Source organism: Prionailurus bengalensis, chromosome C1 (assembly GCF_016509475.1).
Source record: "Prionailurus bengalensis isolate Pbe53 chromosome C1, Fcat_Pben_1.1_paternal_pri, whole genome shotgun sequence".
In the NCBI taxonomy this organism is placed as follows: domain Eukaryota; kingdom Metazoa; phylum Chordata; class Mammalia; order Carnivora; family Felidae; genus Prionailurus; species Prionailurus bengalensis.
The window spans coordinates 44,775,641-44,792,167 of record NC_057345.1 but is presented as its reverse complement, the minus strand read 5'-3'; the positions used below and the strand labels follow the sequence as shown (position 1 = coordinate 44,792,167).

The 16,527-nt window shown below is 42.0% G+C and overlaps 1 protein-coding gene across 2 annotated transcripts in view; it reads left to right on the top strand.

Annotated features, from left to right (window-relative positions):
• Positions 1-31: 31 nt before the first annotated feature.
• USP24 (ubiquitin specific peptidase 24) overlaps positions 32-16,527 on the top strand; it is a 142,825-nt gene continuing 126,329 nt past the window's right edge. The window contains exon 1 of one of the 2 annotated variants that reach the window (XM_043575084.1): positions 32-459. In XM_043575084.1, the coding sequence (XP_043431019.1) occupies positions 139-459 (321 nt within the window). In that variant the 5' untranslated portion in view covers positions 32-138. The remainder of the gene's footprint in view (positions 460-16,527) is intronic. The other variant, XM_043575083.1, reaches the window with a different exon arrangement.

The following is a 16,527-nucleotide window of genomic DNA, read 5'->3' as shown; positions in this document are numbered from 1 at the left end:
GCAGCGGAGCGCGCAGGCCGGCAGCGCAGGGGCCCGCTCGGGCGCGGGAGCGGCGCGGAAGCAGCGCCGCGCGGCCCGCCAGGCCGGGGAGCCGCAGCTTCGCCGCTCGCCGGCCGGCGCGGCTCGGAGGCCCGAGCCATGGAATCGGAGGAGGAGCAGCACATGACCACGCTGCTGTGCATGGGCTTCTCGGACCCCGCCACCATCCGCAAGGCCCTGCGCCTGGCCAAGAACGACATCAACGAGGCCGTGGCGCTGCTCACCAACGAGCGGCCGGGCCTCGACTACGGCGGCTACGAGCCCATGGACAGCGGCGGCGGCCCCAGCCCCGGGCCCGGCGGGGGCTCGCGGGGCGAGGGCGGCGGCGACGGCGGCGGCGGCCCCTCCCGCGGCGGGAGCACCGGGGGTGGCGGCGGCTTCGACCCCCCGCCCGCCTACCACGAGGTGGTGGACGCCGAGGTGAGGAGGGCCACCGTGACCCCGCGGGAGAGGCCAGCGGCTGGAGTTCCGCGGGCACGGGGGACACACCCCACTGGGCTGGGAGTGCGGAGGGCGTTTGGGGCGGGGGTTGGCTCGGAAGCCGAGAGAATGGAGTCCCGGGCCCGGCGGGGGCGGAGGTCACCGGGCCGGGGTCAAGTGGGGAGAGGGACCCCTCCGGGAGGGGCTGAATGGGCCTTAGGGGACGCGGGGCAGGGCTGCGCGGCAGGGTGGGGAGGGGGTCTCGTGGGCTTCGGGCTCTGCACGCCGCAGGGCCGGCCGGCCGGCCGGGGATGGGAAGGAGGGTCCAAGGCGTGCATCTGCGATGCGGGAGGATCGACGCGCTAGCCTGGAGTGTGTGATGGGGAGGGCGCGTGTGTTAGGGGTCAGAAATGGGATACTCGTAGGCCGGGCTGGGGGCGGCGATTTCGTGGCACCGGCTCTTAGCGAAGGAGTAGGGGAGGCACCAGGTTCAGGGTCTGAGAAAAAGTGGGATGGGCCAGCCAGAGTAGTGGCCTTTGCTAGGGTCAGAGGAGGACTGCTGAGGTTAGGAATGGGGCTGGGGTTTTAGCCAAGGGCCGGAAAGAGGGGAGATTGGACAGGGTCTAAGAAATGAAAAGGGGCTGGTAGGGACCAGGGAGGAGAGGAATTGATATAAGGCAGGCGGGGGAGGGGGCTACGTGCAATAAGGTCTGGGTTGGGGGGACTGACGTTAATAAGGCCAGGTGGGGATTGGACTGAGGAGGTTAGAAGCAAGAGGCCAGGTTGGGATTCAAAGCTGAAGAGGCCTGGAATTGAAGGATGAAGCTGGGACCAGGTCTGGGCAAGGAAAGTACTGGTCACAGGCAAGGTCAGGAATGAGGGAAAAGTAGAGGGGAAAAGGGAGTGCAGTCATACTGAGGGTGCTGTGCAGAGGGACAGGGGACACGGTGGGACAGAAATGGGAGGAGTGGAGGCATCTGTTAAGGAGAAAGGGTTCCATCTAAGCGAATGGCTCTGATCGCAGATCTCAAGTCTGGGTGGAGAAAATCAGGCCTGTTTGGATGGGGATGTGAGCAAAGGCCATGGGGAAGAAAACCGACTTTAACTGCAATTTTAAAAGAGATCAACCAGAAGCACCAGTGCTTGTGAAATAATTGCTGTGCAGGAAAATGGCAGCTCACCTGAAGAATTTTGGTCAGATTCACTGAATAGTGCATTTCGGGGGTCAGGTAGAGAGCAGCTTGGCCCAATCCCAGAAGTGCGCGGGTCTCACAGATCTCAGATTAGTGGGCTTGTGTTTTTAAAATAGAGACTTGAATTTGCATAATTCTTAATGAAGCTAAGCCTTCTGAAAGCATTTTCCCTAAATTATGTTATATCCTTTTAATTACATGCTTTTGCAGCAGTTGCTCGGGCTGAAGTCACTTGGGGGGAGAAGGTGGCACTTCAGAAAAACCGGTTTCTTCACAAGATTTTTTAGGTGCCCAGACTTCCACACACGTGATTGGTCGCCCTTAATTAGCCTGTAACTCGGTTGTATGATTGACTAGTGTGTGAAAGTGAGGATTGTTATTATTCCTGATTTGGGGAAATAATCCCACATTATTAAGTAAGTGTACTTAAGTCACTTTAAGAAATGAGCTTCTCTTTGCAAGTCCCCATCACTCCCCTACTTGCTCATTCCAGTTTTGACCCAGTTTTGCAATCAAGGAGAAGGCCGTTGCTTTTTCTGCAAGTATTTGTATAACTATGATGTTCATTGTATCCTCATTTTGTGAGGAATCTTATTCTTTGTTTCTTTTGTCACACCTTGTAATTGTCTGTAATTGAAAAATCAAATTAAACGATGCTTGGTGGTACCTCACCCTCAGCTGTACCGTCCGTAGATTTAAGTGCAAAGAAATGGGACTGGCATCTTTTCACATGAATGACAGGCAGAGGAGTTTGACTTTAAGTAAAATCCAGGGAATCTTTATCTTTTCGAAGAATTGTGTCAAGTTTTCATTTCCTCTTGACCCCGGGGATTTTTGGCCTGGGGAGGCCGCACCATTTGATTTGGAGAGTTCAGGAGGGGCTCCTGGCTGAGGCTGCTTTCCCCAGAAGCATATTGGCGGGCTACGAGCAGACACTTTGCAGGCACACGGGAGCCTGGTGAGAACGTTTAACCCAATTTCTGCTTCTAGTTTTACAAATCTTCTGCCTGTCACCTGTGCAGCTAGCTGGGTGGTCATCCTTGCTGTAGACAGTAGGAAACTGAGGCTTTTGATCCTGGGAAGGATGCTGATTGTTGTTGAGCATCTCCAGCATGTCAGGCACTGTAGTAGACGCTTTACTATACGTTCTTTTAGTCCTCAGTGAGGTCGTTAATAACATCACTGTTTGAGAGAGACGATTAGTTCGTGGCAGTCTCTTGAACCTGGTGCTCTTAGGGCTTCAGAGACAGTGTGCTTTTTTTACTCTGCTCTCCTCATGGTTTTAGGATTGGCTTCATTTTAGCATAAGGAAGAAAAATTAAGAGGGAAAAAGATGATTTTGAGGCTGGGGAACTAGGCTAGGAATGATGGCAAGCACTGAATCAAGGCATTAGGAGTAGAATAATGGGTGGAATGAAAGGATCACAGATGTTTAAGGTGGAAGACTTCAGAAATTAAGAATTTGTTCAGCTCTTTTGTTTAAACAAACAGCCTGGCGGGGCCCAAAGGGGAAGTGACTTGTCCCCACAGAACCAGTTCATGGAAGAAACGGATCTAGAACTCAGGCCTTCTCACTGCATGGCCTGTGCACTGTCTCACTCCCACTGCCTTCCTTTCAGATGAAGAAGGGTCAGGCTGCAGCAGTGGCTTAATGGGGAGGAAGACAAGGGAAGTGTAACAAACTGGCTGACGTTCATCAGCTCTTATAGAACCTACCTGTTCTGTTTCTTAAAAAATGAGTACCTTATTTTAAATTCTGTAAAGTTATTTTTGGTGCACAGGAAATTTCAGTTTTAGTGTCTTCTTCAGAACGTTTTGGGGATAAACAGATTAAATTATAAACGTTAAAAAAGAAAAAAAGGATTACATTTGTTTTTGTAGTTTGGAAACAGGCAGTAAACATTCAGTACCTTCAGTGTCCCCTGGCGGGGGGGGGGGGGGGTGGCGCGTGGGAGTAGATAGTGAAGGTGAAGGTTACATTCTAGTGGCTCTCAGTGCAAGCCTCTCATTTTACAAGAAGCGACTTCCCAAGGTCATGTAGTTAGTTAGGGAAATCAGTTTGGTAATTTGGGCCCATGCCGTAATTAGGATTTGGTTTAAAAATTAAATTTTGGAAAATAAAAGCAGTTAACTTCTGGTTCAGGAGAAGCAAGAAGAATGCAGATAAGAAAACACCCAGATAGCTAACAGGGGGCAAAAAAAAAACCAACAAAAAACCAAAAAAACCCACCCAGATGTGTAGCAGAACACATAAAACTGCTCAGAAAGCCACCTTTGCCGTATCCTCCAATTAAGTAAAGGTGTTGCTTCACACATGTTGTATTTGGTCGCTACGAGTATTGTTGGATACATGTAATTCATGGGCTCAGTGTCTGGAAGGGACTTTGAGAAACTACCCAGTTTTGATTCTGAATAGCATTACTTCAAAACCTGTCGAAGGCAGATAAGAGTTTGTTCTATTATTTAGGAAAATGGAATCTCACATCTGCCCTAAGTAACTTATCCAGATGTTTATCACCCCCACTCAGAATTTTTTCCTGTTTCTTACTCTGATGGCCACTGCTAAGGGCATGCCCTCTGGTTCCCTCCTTCCCAGAGCTGGGAGAATCTCTCTCTTAAGCATTGTGATCCTTGATCTGGTCCATGGGATCAGTAGGAATCAAGCAGGTGCTGTTGTGGGCATTTGAGACAATTGAACAATTGCGATACGTACTCTATTAATTATTGTCTTATTTTTTAGAAAAGACTGAAAATGGAATTTTTTTTTTTGTAAGGAGATATCAGCTAACAGCAAGAAATACCTTTCTTCACTGTCTAGTTCTGTGATAATATTCCCAGAAGTGACATTTAATACCGTGATCTGACAAATATTGGGAAATTCTTATTTTGTTCCTTTTTTATTTTTTTTTTTATTTTTTATTTTTTTTAAATTTTTTTTTTCAACGTTTATTTATTTTTGGGACAGAGAGAGACAGAGCATGAACAGGGGAGGGGCAGAGAGAGAGGGAGACACAGAATCAGAAACAGGCTCCAGGCTCTGAGCCATCAGCCCAGAGCCCGACGCGGGGCTTGAACTCACGGACCGCGAGATCGTGACCTGGCTGAAGTCGGACGCTTAACCGACTGCGCCACCCAGGCGCCCCATTTTGTTCCTTTTTTAATGTGGACCTAACTTCTGGGGGTATTTTGTGAAAAGTATTTGCAAGATTTCTTTCTTTCTTTCTTTCTTTTTTTCTTTCTTTCTTTCTTTCTTTTTTTTAATTAAAGCCTCACAGTTGGTCCTGTTCCAGTATATCTAAATCACATTAATTTGTAGTTCTTTAACTTATCTCATTTCTGCCTCTCTTTTTTCCTTTGATAGTATGTGATAGTTCTAAATGAATTAAAATTTTAGTATCATCAGTGCTTATATTATTTATTTTAAAATTCATATTCCTCAAATAAAACAATCCTACTACATTTGAGTGTGGGGTAAATATCAAATATGATTTGGTAAATTAAAAAAAAAAAGGAAAAAGAAGAATCCATATACAGATTTTAAACTAAGAAGTAAACTAATTCCAAAAAATTGGTTGAAAGTGATGACATAAAAATAGGGAATCTGCAAGGTTAATTAGCATAGCCTAATTTTTGAAATAAGTATTTCTTTATAATCTAGTATACGAATCTCCTTTGGGAATTAGGCCTATGAGTTCATCTAACAGTTGGCTTCTCACCTTATAATTACCTGGCCATATGCTGTTAGAACGAGTGTAATTTGGCACAAAGGAAGCACCTTTTGTGTGTTGTTGAGTGCAGTTCTAGCAGAATCATAGTAGGTAGTGACAGTTTTATACAGCATAATGGTGCCGTTAGCTTAAAACTGGAAACCAGTTGCGATGTTCGAAAAGTAAATGTTTCAGTTTTAACAATTTGAAGCAAGGATTTCAACTTTAATACAACTTAAATAGACATCAGCGTACTACATACTTCTGTACTTACTGCCAGGTACCGTATAACATTGATTTTGTTTGAATCAGAGTATGAAGAGGAAAAGTTTTTACTTCTGATAAGAACTATAGTTGGAAAGATTTAGTCCAATAATACTATTTATATCTGGAGTTCAGTTGTCCAGGAAATTTTCACATTTGAACCCGGAGAGAAGTAAGTAGATACATAAATACGTAAAATTGAGCCATTGCAAAACATCCCCCCACATTCAGTGCGTTCACTACATGCGTTTCACTCATTTATTGTTTTAACTTTTTTTAAAAAAACGTAGTTCATGCAAATGCTGTTATTCCACGTCCTAGCAAATTGGAAGAGGTTTTGTTGCAGTCCCAACACGAGGCGATGAGCATTTAGAGGGAACCATATTTGATAGTAGTGAGAAGTGACAGGTAGCAGTTCAGTGGTACAGGAGGGGACAGGAAAAGTTGAAAAGTGGGCCCAGGGGCGCCTGGGTGGCTCAGTCAGTTAAGCGTCTGACTTCAGCTCAGGTCACGATCTTGCGGTCCGTGAGTTCGAGCCCCGTGTCGGGCTCTGGGCTGATGGCTCAGAGCCTGGAGCCTGCTTCCGATTCTGTGTCTCCCTCTCTCTCTGCCCCTCCCCCGTTCATACTCTGTCTCTCTCTGTCTCAAAAATAAATAAACGTTAAAAAGAAAAGAAAAGTGGGCCCAACCAAAGCGGGACGGCCCATGTGTACAGGTCCAAATGAAACAGCTTTGTGTGCTTCATGACCCCAGAGGATGGCTGGTCTTAGTGATGTTGCACTCAAGAAAAGGTTCCAGTATGCCGTTTAGGAAGGGTCGCTGGGGCATCTCGGTGGCTCAGTTTTGTTTTTTTTTTTTTTCAATGTATGAAATTTATTGTCAAATTGGTTTCCATACAACACCCAGTGTCGGTGGCTCAGTTTTTTAAGCGCAGAGCCTGCTTGGGATTCTTTCTTTCTCTCTGCCCCTCCCCTGCTTGTGCATGCTGGAGCACATGCATGCTCTCTTTTTCTTTCTAAATAAATAAATAAACATTAAAAAAAAGGGTCAGGAAGGGGCACCTGGGTGACTTAGTTGAGTGTCTGACTCTTGATTTCAGCTCAGGTCATGATCCCAGGGTCATGAGATTGAGCTCTGCGCTGGACACAGGGCCTGCTTGGTATTCTCTCTCTGTGTCTCTCTCTCTCTCAGTCTCTCTCTCTCTCTGTCTTTCTCTCCCCCAGCCCCTGCCCCATGCACTCTTGCTCTCAAAAGAAATAAATAAACTTAAAAAAAAAATGGGTCAGGGATGTGGAGTACAGTTTAGCAAGGTTTTAGTTTTTAACCAAGAGAAGGAAAGGAGAAGAAAGTTGGGCGCATGAGGAAGTAAGCTTCAGGTGCCTTGGAAATTCAGACACATGGGGCATTTCAGTGGAAGGGCTCTGGACTGCTAAGGCCCTGCTAAGAAGGTTGTGCTTCGTTTTTAAAAGAATAAATGTTGTCTCTCACCTTCCTCCTAGGGTTAGTTTCTTTTTTAAGTTAGTAATTCTCATTCTCATTAGTATCATAAGAATTTTTATTGCTTAGTATTGGAACATTTTTTACTCACAGTTGGATTTATGAAAATTACTTGTTAATTAGCATGTTAGCAGTAGGAGGCATTATTTATTGTTTAGTGTTGATCATCTCTATGGTGAGTTTTTGGCAAAGCGTTTTGTAGCCTTTTTGTTTTTATGGTATGTTTGTGAGTTCACTTCTCTATCCAGCAATGGGAAACCTGGCTTCCACCATTGGCTTACATTGTGTGTGTGTGTGTGTGTGTGTGTGTGTGTGTGTGTGTGTGTGTGTAAGGGACGTGGAATCTACTTGGTGTTAGCTGTTAACTTTAAGCTGGTTAATAGAACATACAGCTGTACATTTGGTTTATTTTTGTTTGTTCTGAAGAGAAGAGCTAACACAATTAAGTCGAAATATTATTCTGGCAATCTTTCCAGAAATTGAAATGCTTCAGCCGTGATGCAGAGTTCTGTGGAATCTTTTCGTAGGACTGCGTTGAAGATTTGATTTTCCTCTTACAGATAAATATTAACAGATAAATAACCTCTTAGGTGCCCACCCAAGTCTTCTCACTTCTAAAGATGAGCTTCCTTGTTCAGACCCCAGTTTGCTTTTCTGTGGTATCACAGCCAGTTATTTGTGTTATAAAATTCAGTTGACACTATTTGATATGCTTTCACTTAAGTTTAAGTTGTTTGTGTTAGAAATATTTTGCTAAAAAAAAACAAAAAACAAAAAACTGAGTAAAAGGCATGGTGCTTTTTTAAAAAATGTTTTTTTAATGTTTATTTTTGAGAGAGAGAGAGAGACAGAGTGCAAGGAGGGGAGGGCAGAGGGAGAGGGAGACCCAGAATCCGAAGCAGGCTCCAGGCTCTGAGCTGTCAGCACAGAGCCCAGCGTGGGGCTCGAACTCACGAACCACGAGCTCATGACCTGAGCCTAAGTCAGTTGCTTAACCGACTGAGCCACCCAGGTGCCCCAGTGCATTCTTTATCATAAGTTTCCAAATGGTTTCTGAAATTAAAATCTTTTTCAGAAAGATTTATTGGCTAGATATTCTGTTGTCAAGACTTTCCAGTTTCTGCTTTGTGTGCTTTTAAGAATCCAGCTTTTCAAAAACAGGTCAGCATTCCCCCCCCCCCCCCCCCTTCTCATTTCTCATCTCTACATTGTCAGTTTTGGTGGAAAACTGAAATGCTTTCTGAAACCTGTCGCTGGAAATCTAGAGTGAAGCATTTTGGTAACGATTTAAAATCTATTACAGATCCTAGAAATTTTCAAGGCATTCCACACTGCAAATGGCAACATCATCTAGCAATTGTTTAATTTATTCTGGGACTCTTTCTTTTCTTTTCTTATTGTATAGCCTATTAATTCTCTAAATATCTCTCCTGCCTCTTCTGTCTATCCCCATTGTTACTGCTCTGTGTTCTATTCCTTTCTTACCTTTTCTCTCTGCCACTCACTGGCACCAGAATGATCTCTCTAGAATGCAAATTTTAATCCCAGGATAACCTTGCTCAAAAATGTTTGGTGCTTCCTCATCTTCTCTAGGTAAAATCCAAATGCAAACTTCTTTTCTTTCAAGGTCTCCATTCTTACCCATCTGTTCCTATCTCCTGACTTCCAGTTTTGTGTTCTCCCTTGCAGTTCAGGGGCCATCTCTTGGCCCACTCGCTCTCCTTATCTCCAGTCTCCATCTGCCTAACACCAATTCATTCTTGTTAGCTCCAGTGCCATATCTCTTTAAGGCAAAAGTAAAGTGGTGGTCATATTTTAGTTTAAAAAGTTACGTTTACCTTGCATGTATCTGTTTTTCCACTAGGCTTGAGGAACAGGTCTCATTTGCTCTCTCTGTCTCTGGCACCCCAGCTCATAATATTTGATTGGACAGAGTGACAAATGAATGGAAAGAAAATTTTAAATGAAATAAAAAGTCAAATGATAACTGGAAAGAGGATTGAACCTGTGGTTTGGGAGATGGTACCTTTTGTTCAGGGTTCTGTTGCTTGCTAACTCTTCCATTGGGCAAGTCAGTTTGCCCCCGAGTCTCCATTTTCTCATCTGTAAAATAGTGTGATCTTGGACTAGATCTGCAGTTAATTTTTTTCATTCATTGACTTCTTTTGAGAAATTAAAAGCGAAGAGGCCTCTCAGATAACAGCGTATGTAAATATATATGCTTAATGTTTAAAGTAAGCTGGTGCCAAAGTATTAATACTATTATTTGGGCTAATGGGATTACTATATTTCTCAATTAGAAAAAATTTTAGGGGCTCCTGGGTGACTCAGTTAAGCATCCAACTTTTCATTTCAGCTCAGGTTCATGGTTCATGAGATTGAGCCCCACTTTGGGCTCTGTACTGACAGAATAGAGCCTGCTTGGGATTCTCTCTCTCTCTCTCTCTCTCTCTCTCTCTCTGCCCCTCTCCCTCTCCTCTGTCTCAAAATAAATAAACTTTTAAAAAACGAATTTTTAATGAGCTTTAAAAACGTATATAAACTTTATTCAAAAAGACCAACCAAACTATGGTGTTTATTAAAATGGAAATAGCTTTAAAAAAAAAAAAAGACTATTTTGTGAGTCTTAGGAAAATTTTGCCTAGACCCCAAAATTATTTTATAATTGTGCTATTGTTTCATTTGTGTTTTATCTAATTAAAATGTAGAAAAAAAAGATTACTATTTCCTAGCATATCACTGGGAACAATTTTCTTTTAACCTAGAATTCATATTTGATTATCTACTTATTAGTTTCCAATTATTTTTAGTTCTAAGAAAACCATGGTTTGGAAGATGTGATTCAGTAGGACTTTCCAAATTTGAGTCAGAGATTAAGCTTTAATAGAGTTTCTGTTCAGTGGGGTTTTTTCTTTTTTTTTCTTTTTCTTCTTCTTCTTTTTTTTTTTTTTTTTTTTTTTTTGCATGCTCTCCCCTGCCATCGAGTATCTCAGCATTTTGCCTTGTTGATTGGTTTTAGGATATTCTTTTGGGTGACTCCAGTATGTTTTAATTGGCCTTTAGATTATCTGCCAGCATTTAAAGACCCTCAAAGGTCTGCAACTATATTTTGAAACCAGCTGTCTTTAGAGCAGAGGGGTTTTTGTTTGTTTTGCTTTGCCAAAGGTATGGAGTAGAGATGCGTGTCTGGCCAACACAGCCTTCCCTTGTCACCTGTTTCCTGTGACCTAAAGCAGTTTTACTCATGATCGTTGGGCTCTTAGTAGGCTCCAAACCAATCTCATCCATTATTTCCAAGAAGCATTCCACTCCCTCGACTTTTTCTGTCACTTATATACTTTAATGGACAGTACTCTCTCATGTCTTCTTGCACAGTTTTAAGAGGGTGGGATGGCTGTTTCTGGTATTCTTATTAAATGGAAGATAATTAAAGAGTTCTCAGAATAAAAACTCTAGATACGTCTGACATAATGATACAGTTCACATTCTAGTGATAAAAACAGACATTCAGCTGAAAATTGTTAGAGCAACAGAACAGTAAATAGCCCATTTAACAAAACAGCCCTTGATTCCGTAGGTTTTTATTGAGCAGTGATGGTGTGCTAGGCACTGAGCTAAGTGTTGGGAATATAATGGTGAACCAGTCACACATAGTGTCCTCTCTGTGATAGTTTGAAGTCTGGTAGATTTCTTGTGCTCTAAGTGGAATACATCATGATGTTCTAATTCAGAAACTAGACGCTTTGAAGAATCGGGGGTTGAATACGAAAGAGCTTACATCTATCAAAAGCATTTAAATAGTGCCTCAAGGATTTTTTGTGGTAATTTGATTTCTAGTGGGATCCATTGCCAGGAAATCAAGTGGTATTTTTCTCAAGTGATAACGTCTTTAGCACCATGGAATGTACAGAATTTGTATTTATTTACTTGTTGGATGTTTAATATTAGTAGTTGTTGTTTCTCTCAACTAGTACCTCTTCTAAGAATGGTGCTAATTGTTTCCTTCAAATTCTGTTACTTTTTGTTCTAAAATCATGAAGGTATGCGTTTTTACCAGAAATGAGAAATTTCTCTAGAAACTGGTCTGATTTCAGGCTAAACATTCCTTATGGTTGTGGATAATACAAAAGAGGCTGTTTTAAAGCTAGAGCAGTGTTGATTTTAGAAAGACTTAGGATGATAGAAATAGCAGTAACTATGTAAATGAAAACTTGTCTGGGATTAGTAACATAAGAAGTCCTTAGTTTATTATTAGTATTTTGGTTTTTGTGGTCAGTTTTACGTCGGAGTGGGCTGTCTTTCCTAAAATACTTTAAAAATATTAGTAATTTTCATTTTGTAAGATTTACTTTTCATATCTGCCTCATTTGAAGTGTTTTGGGGAGTTACAGTAGCACAGATCATCCTATGTTTCATCCTTTCGACATCATATTTGTTTTTGAGAAAATGTCAGTTATCTATTGGGCAGTTGGTACTGTAAGTGTTGAAATCACGCCAGGCCTGTGTGTGTGTGTGTGTGTGTGTGTGTGTGTGTGCAATGTATGCCATAAAAACAATTGGTTCATGTTATGTGTATAGATACACTTACATCTGTGCAGAGTAACAAGTGGGTCCTGTTTGCTATTCATTACTCTTGAGGTTTTTATGGCTGAGTATAAACCATGTCTGTGATAGAGGAATTCTAAGCATTTGTTAAGGGGGATCAAAGATGAGGATCAGTGCAGGATGACCAGAGATTCACCCAGTTCATAGTGATTATAATGTGGGAGAGAAATATCAAGAATGCTTAGCAAGATACACTTTATGAGACAGAAAAATTATCTGTAGAACTGAGAGTGTTTCTTGTCTTCCCCTCTCCCTACTCCGAGAAAAAACCCCCTGAAAGTGATAAATGTAAGGGTGAAAATGGAAGATTCGTTCAGAGCTGGAAGGGACCATGGGGATCTTGTGGTGTTAAATCTTGCCAATTTAGGAATGAGGACCTTGACCCTGGATCATTAGCAAAGTCAGGAAGGGAGTCTAGCCTTCTGCCTCTCTCAGCGTGTAGTTTGTATTCTTCACGCTGTCTTTCTGACATGAGGAAGTCTTTGACTGTAGGTCATCTTTAATATATCCTTCCTCGTAAACTCTCTGTATTTTAATCACCACCATTTCCTTTGTTAGGTATTAGTTTGCATTAAATGGGCAAAGTTGACATTTGATTCATTTTCCCCCCCTCCAAGTATTTGTCTTGCTTTCTCATTCAGTGTTTTTTAATGTCTGTGGTTATTGATGTTTATAAAAGGTAGTAAGGGTTGAAGAAGGGAAGGTTGAGTAAGTGCTGTCACTTGTGAAGGTCTGTGTCTGTCCACTTTAGCATCCCTGTATAGCTGATCAGGATTAGTGATATCCTTGGTCCACCCACAGTTGCACACATGCACTGGGTACTTAAAAATAAGCTCAATAATCAGTATGCAAATGTCTTGAAACAGTATACCGCCTAATTTGTTTTACATGTGTATCTCTTCCTTAACTTTTTTTTTTTCTGCGTATCAGATACAGTGTTTATTATAAATATCAACTGGGATGGGGGCGCCTGAGTGGCTCAGTCGGTTTAGCATCCGACTTCGGCTCAGGTCATGAGCTCACGGTTCGTGGGTTGGAGCCCCATGTCAGGCTCTGTGCTGACAGCTCGGGAGCCTGGAGCCTGCTTTGGATTCTGTGTCTCCCTCTCTCTCTGCCCCTCGCCCACTCATACTCTGTGTGTCTCTCTCTCTAAAAAATAAACATTAAAAAAAGTTTTTTTAAATAAATATCAATGGGATGTGTTATACACTTGTAGGTTTGAAATTAAACATTTTTAATGATACCTTGGAAAGGTATCAATATGCTAACAGCATAATATGTGCCTTAGATTAAATATCTTAATGAGTACAGAAATAAAACAGTATATATTGATTAACCCTTGGAGAATAACTTGAAAAAACCAGCCTTTAAATATGCTAGTTTTTTTTGTTTTGTTTTGTTTTGTTTTTTTAACGACTGTGTGCATGCTTTTTCTCCTACCTGGCGTGTCCTCCTTACCCCCTTTTCCCCTCTTGTCATATTGGGCCATGGAAGTTAGTCCACAGCACTGCCTCTGTGATCTCTGCACTTCATCTTTTCTCTGCAAAGTAGATTTCATACAGGCTTGCGGTCGACGGAGAGTAATGAACGCCCTCCTTATTTCAGTACAGCCAATCCTAATGCTAACATACCACATGTACTGTTGATCAGGTTTGCTACTGGTTTTCTAGTCGGGCTTGATACCTTCCATTATTTTTCCTCCCATTCATGGTTCTGTTTTTCCTGGTTAAAAGTCCCTCCTTGACTTTGAGTAGAGATCCTAACATTCCCCTGCCACAGCATTTATCTTTCCCGTTGGAATTATTCACTTACTTGTCATGCGGACTGAATTGTGAGTCTTCTGAGGACAGGGTCTGATCTTCTGTATTTCCTGTAGCGTTCAGGGTAACACTTGACATAGAAGGTGCTAAGTGAAGTGAAAAATTCTGATCTGGAAAATAGGTAGTTTGCATCACCATTCTGGAACACATTTTCCTTCATTTGCAAGTATCAGATAGCATCTGAAAGCTAATCTTGCCTAAAAGAACCTGCTCCATAGCTTGAAGGCAACATAAACATTTTGGGAGTCCTATAACAGATTTCTGTTGTGGGATTTATCTTGTTTTACAGTTTGTGGGAAGGAACTTTTCTTGAACTGTTGCCAGCGTCGTTAAAACGGGCACCATTTTGGTGCATAATAGCACATTAAATTTCAATTTTGGTATGCAGTACCACTCCCTTTGCTTTATAAACTTTTCTATGGCTTGCGCAGAAAAATACTGAACACAGGAAAAAACGTGATGGCTGCTGGAAGAAGCAAGCCTTTTTTTTAGCCTTAGGTGGGACGGTTTGCCAGTCTGTTTTTCTATGGTTTTATTGCATGGCTTCATTGAGCTCTACTTCAGTAGGGAGAAGATTATTTGCAGAGATTATCGTTTCTGGAGAAGAAAGAGAAAACATGCTACAGTAGAATTAAAACAGGAAACGGATTTTTATTGTTAGTTTTTGTTTCAGGTTCTTTTGTTTCATTTATCACTATAATAATCATTAATGATGTTACTGTTGATTTAAGCGGGTTTATTTTCAAGTAAAGCTATTAAGATGCTCATTTTTTATCCCTCTTTTGTCACCCCAATGTAAAAAAAAAAAGATGTGTAGAGAGGAAGAAGGAGGAGGAAAGAAACAGTAGTATGGGAACCATTTGTTTAACACTGAACAAATATTTATTGAATGCCTTTGGCTCTAGTCTGTTCTCTGATTGCTAAAACACAGTTCCTGCTTTTAAGGAGTTTACAGCCTATTGCAGTGGTTATGAATGGTGGGTAGGGATGGCCAGCACCAGGTCAGAATCAATTGGGTTGCTTTTTCAGAATAGCTTGTCCCCAGCAGAGCTTCCAGCTGTCCCAGGATACATGCCAGAGTAGGGAGTACGGGGTAAGACTGCTTAATAAAGCATTAGAAAAGGTGCGTGTTCTGTGGTCAACTACAAATCCAGTGTGGATGTAATTTGATTGGTATGCTAGATGTATTTTTCCCAAGTTTTCATCTTGAACAATTTCCACCCTATGGAAAAGTTGAAACAATAGTACACCTTTTGTACCCTTCACTTTGAGTCAACATTTGCAAGTGTTTTGTCACATTTGCTCTCTCTCCTCTCTCTCTAAAGGCACACACACATACACACACGTGCGCGTGCGCACACACCCATTTTCTTTCTGAATCTTTTGAAAATAAGTTGTAAACGTCATGACACTTGACTTTTAAATACTTCGGTATGGGGGCGCCTGGGTGGCGCAGTCGGTTAAGTGTCCGACTTCAGCCAGGTCACGATCTCGCGGTCCGTGGGTTCGCGCCCTGCGTCAGGCTCTGGTCTGATGGCTCCGAGCCTGGAGCCTGTTTCCGATTCTGTGTCTCCCTCTCTCTCTGCCCCTCCCCTGTTCATGCTCTGTCTCTCTCTGTCCCAAAAATAAATAAACGTTGAAAAAAAATTTTTTTAAATACTTCAGTATGAATCTCCTAAGGACAAATACATTCTTCTACAGAAGCACAATACCATTATCTTAGCCCAGGAATTTAACAATGATATATTAATATTCTCCATCATTTAATTCATATTTAGATTCCCCCCACTTATACCAAAAATAGACTTTATAGACATTTTAAAAATAACCCAGGATTGAACCAAAGAATATGCATTGGATTCAGTATGTCCCTTTAATGTAATTTCTAGAATAGTCTTTGTATCTTTTTAGTCTTTGGATACTGACATTTTTTAAAACAACCCAGTTCTCTTTTCTGTTTTTTAAAGATTTTATGATTGAAAAATACACAAGGAAGTTTTATCATGATCTGTTAAGGCAGTAAGGAAAACTGAACAAAAATATTAACTTCTTCCATCACATAATTTTTTCCCCCTTAGTGTGACTGCACTTTCAATCATCTTTTTCTGACTTTTACAAAATGTTAGCATTTTTAGAGCTTCAGAAAAGAACGTGGATCCATAGGTAAGCATTTTCATTTTAGAGATGAAATTGAAGTATGAAGATACCAAATCTTATGCAAGAACGTGGTTCTCAGCCAGGGGCAGTTTTGCCCCAGGAGGTATTTGGCAGTGTCTGGAGACATTTTTGGGTGTCACAACTAAAGGGGTGCTTCTCGCACTTCATGGGTAGAGGCCAGGGATGCTGCTTAAGCATCTCACGGTGCACAGCACAGCCCCCTGCCCCCCGCCTCAGCAAAGAACTATCCAGCCAAAACTGTCAGTGATGCTAAGGTTAAGACACTCTGGTCTAAAATCACACACTAACTGCGGGACTTAAACTCATTTCTTGACTGTCAGTTCTGTCTTCTGTCCACACGTGAAAAACACAGCACCTCGCTTTGTTTCCCATTGATCCCCCCCCCCCCCCCTTCATCCTCATTTCTTCACGCTGAACCTTTTGATTAAGCCTAGTGAATTATTTTCTGGCTATAAGGATTAAGATGGGTTAGAACATATTGCTGGAGAGAGCATGGAGTATCTTTCTAAGAGAAACATAAAAGTGCTTTCAGTGGAATTTTGTTCCTGTGATAAAAATCTGCAGAATAACCTTTAGGAGCAGTTTAGATCATCATAATAGCACTTCACTTCTGTTTATATGATGTTTGAGCGTATAGAGCGCTTTCACATATATTATCTTACTGAGTATTCACCAAAACCCTTTGTATTAAAAGCAAACAAGTGGCCGTCTCCTTTTCACAAGCGAGGGAATAAAGGTTCACAAAAAGTGACGTATCCCGTCTGACTGTGGTTCAGTGGGTATTCGTCAAAATTACATGAAGAG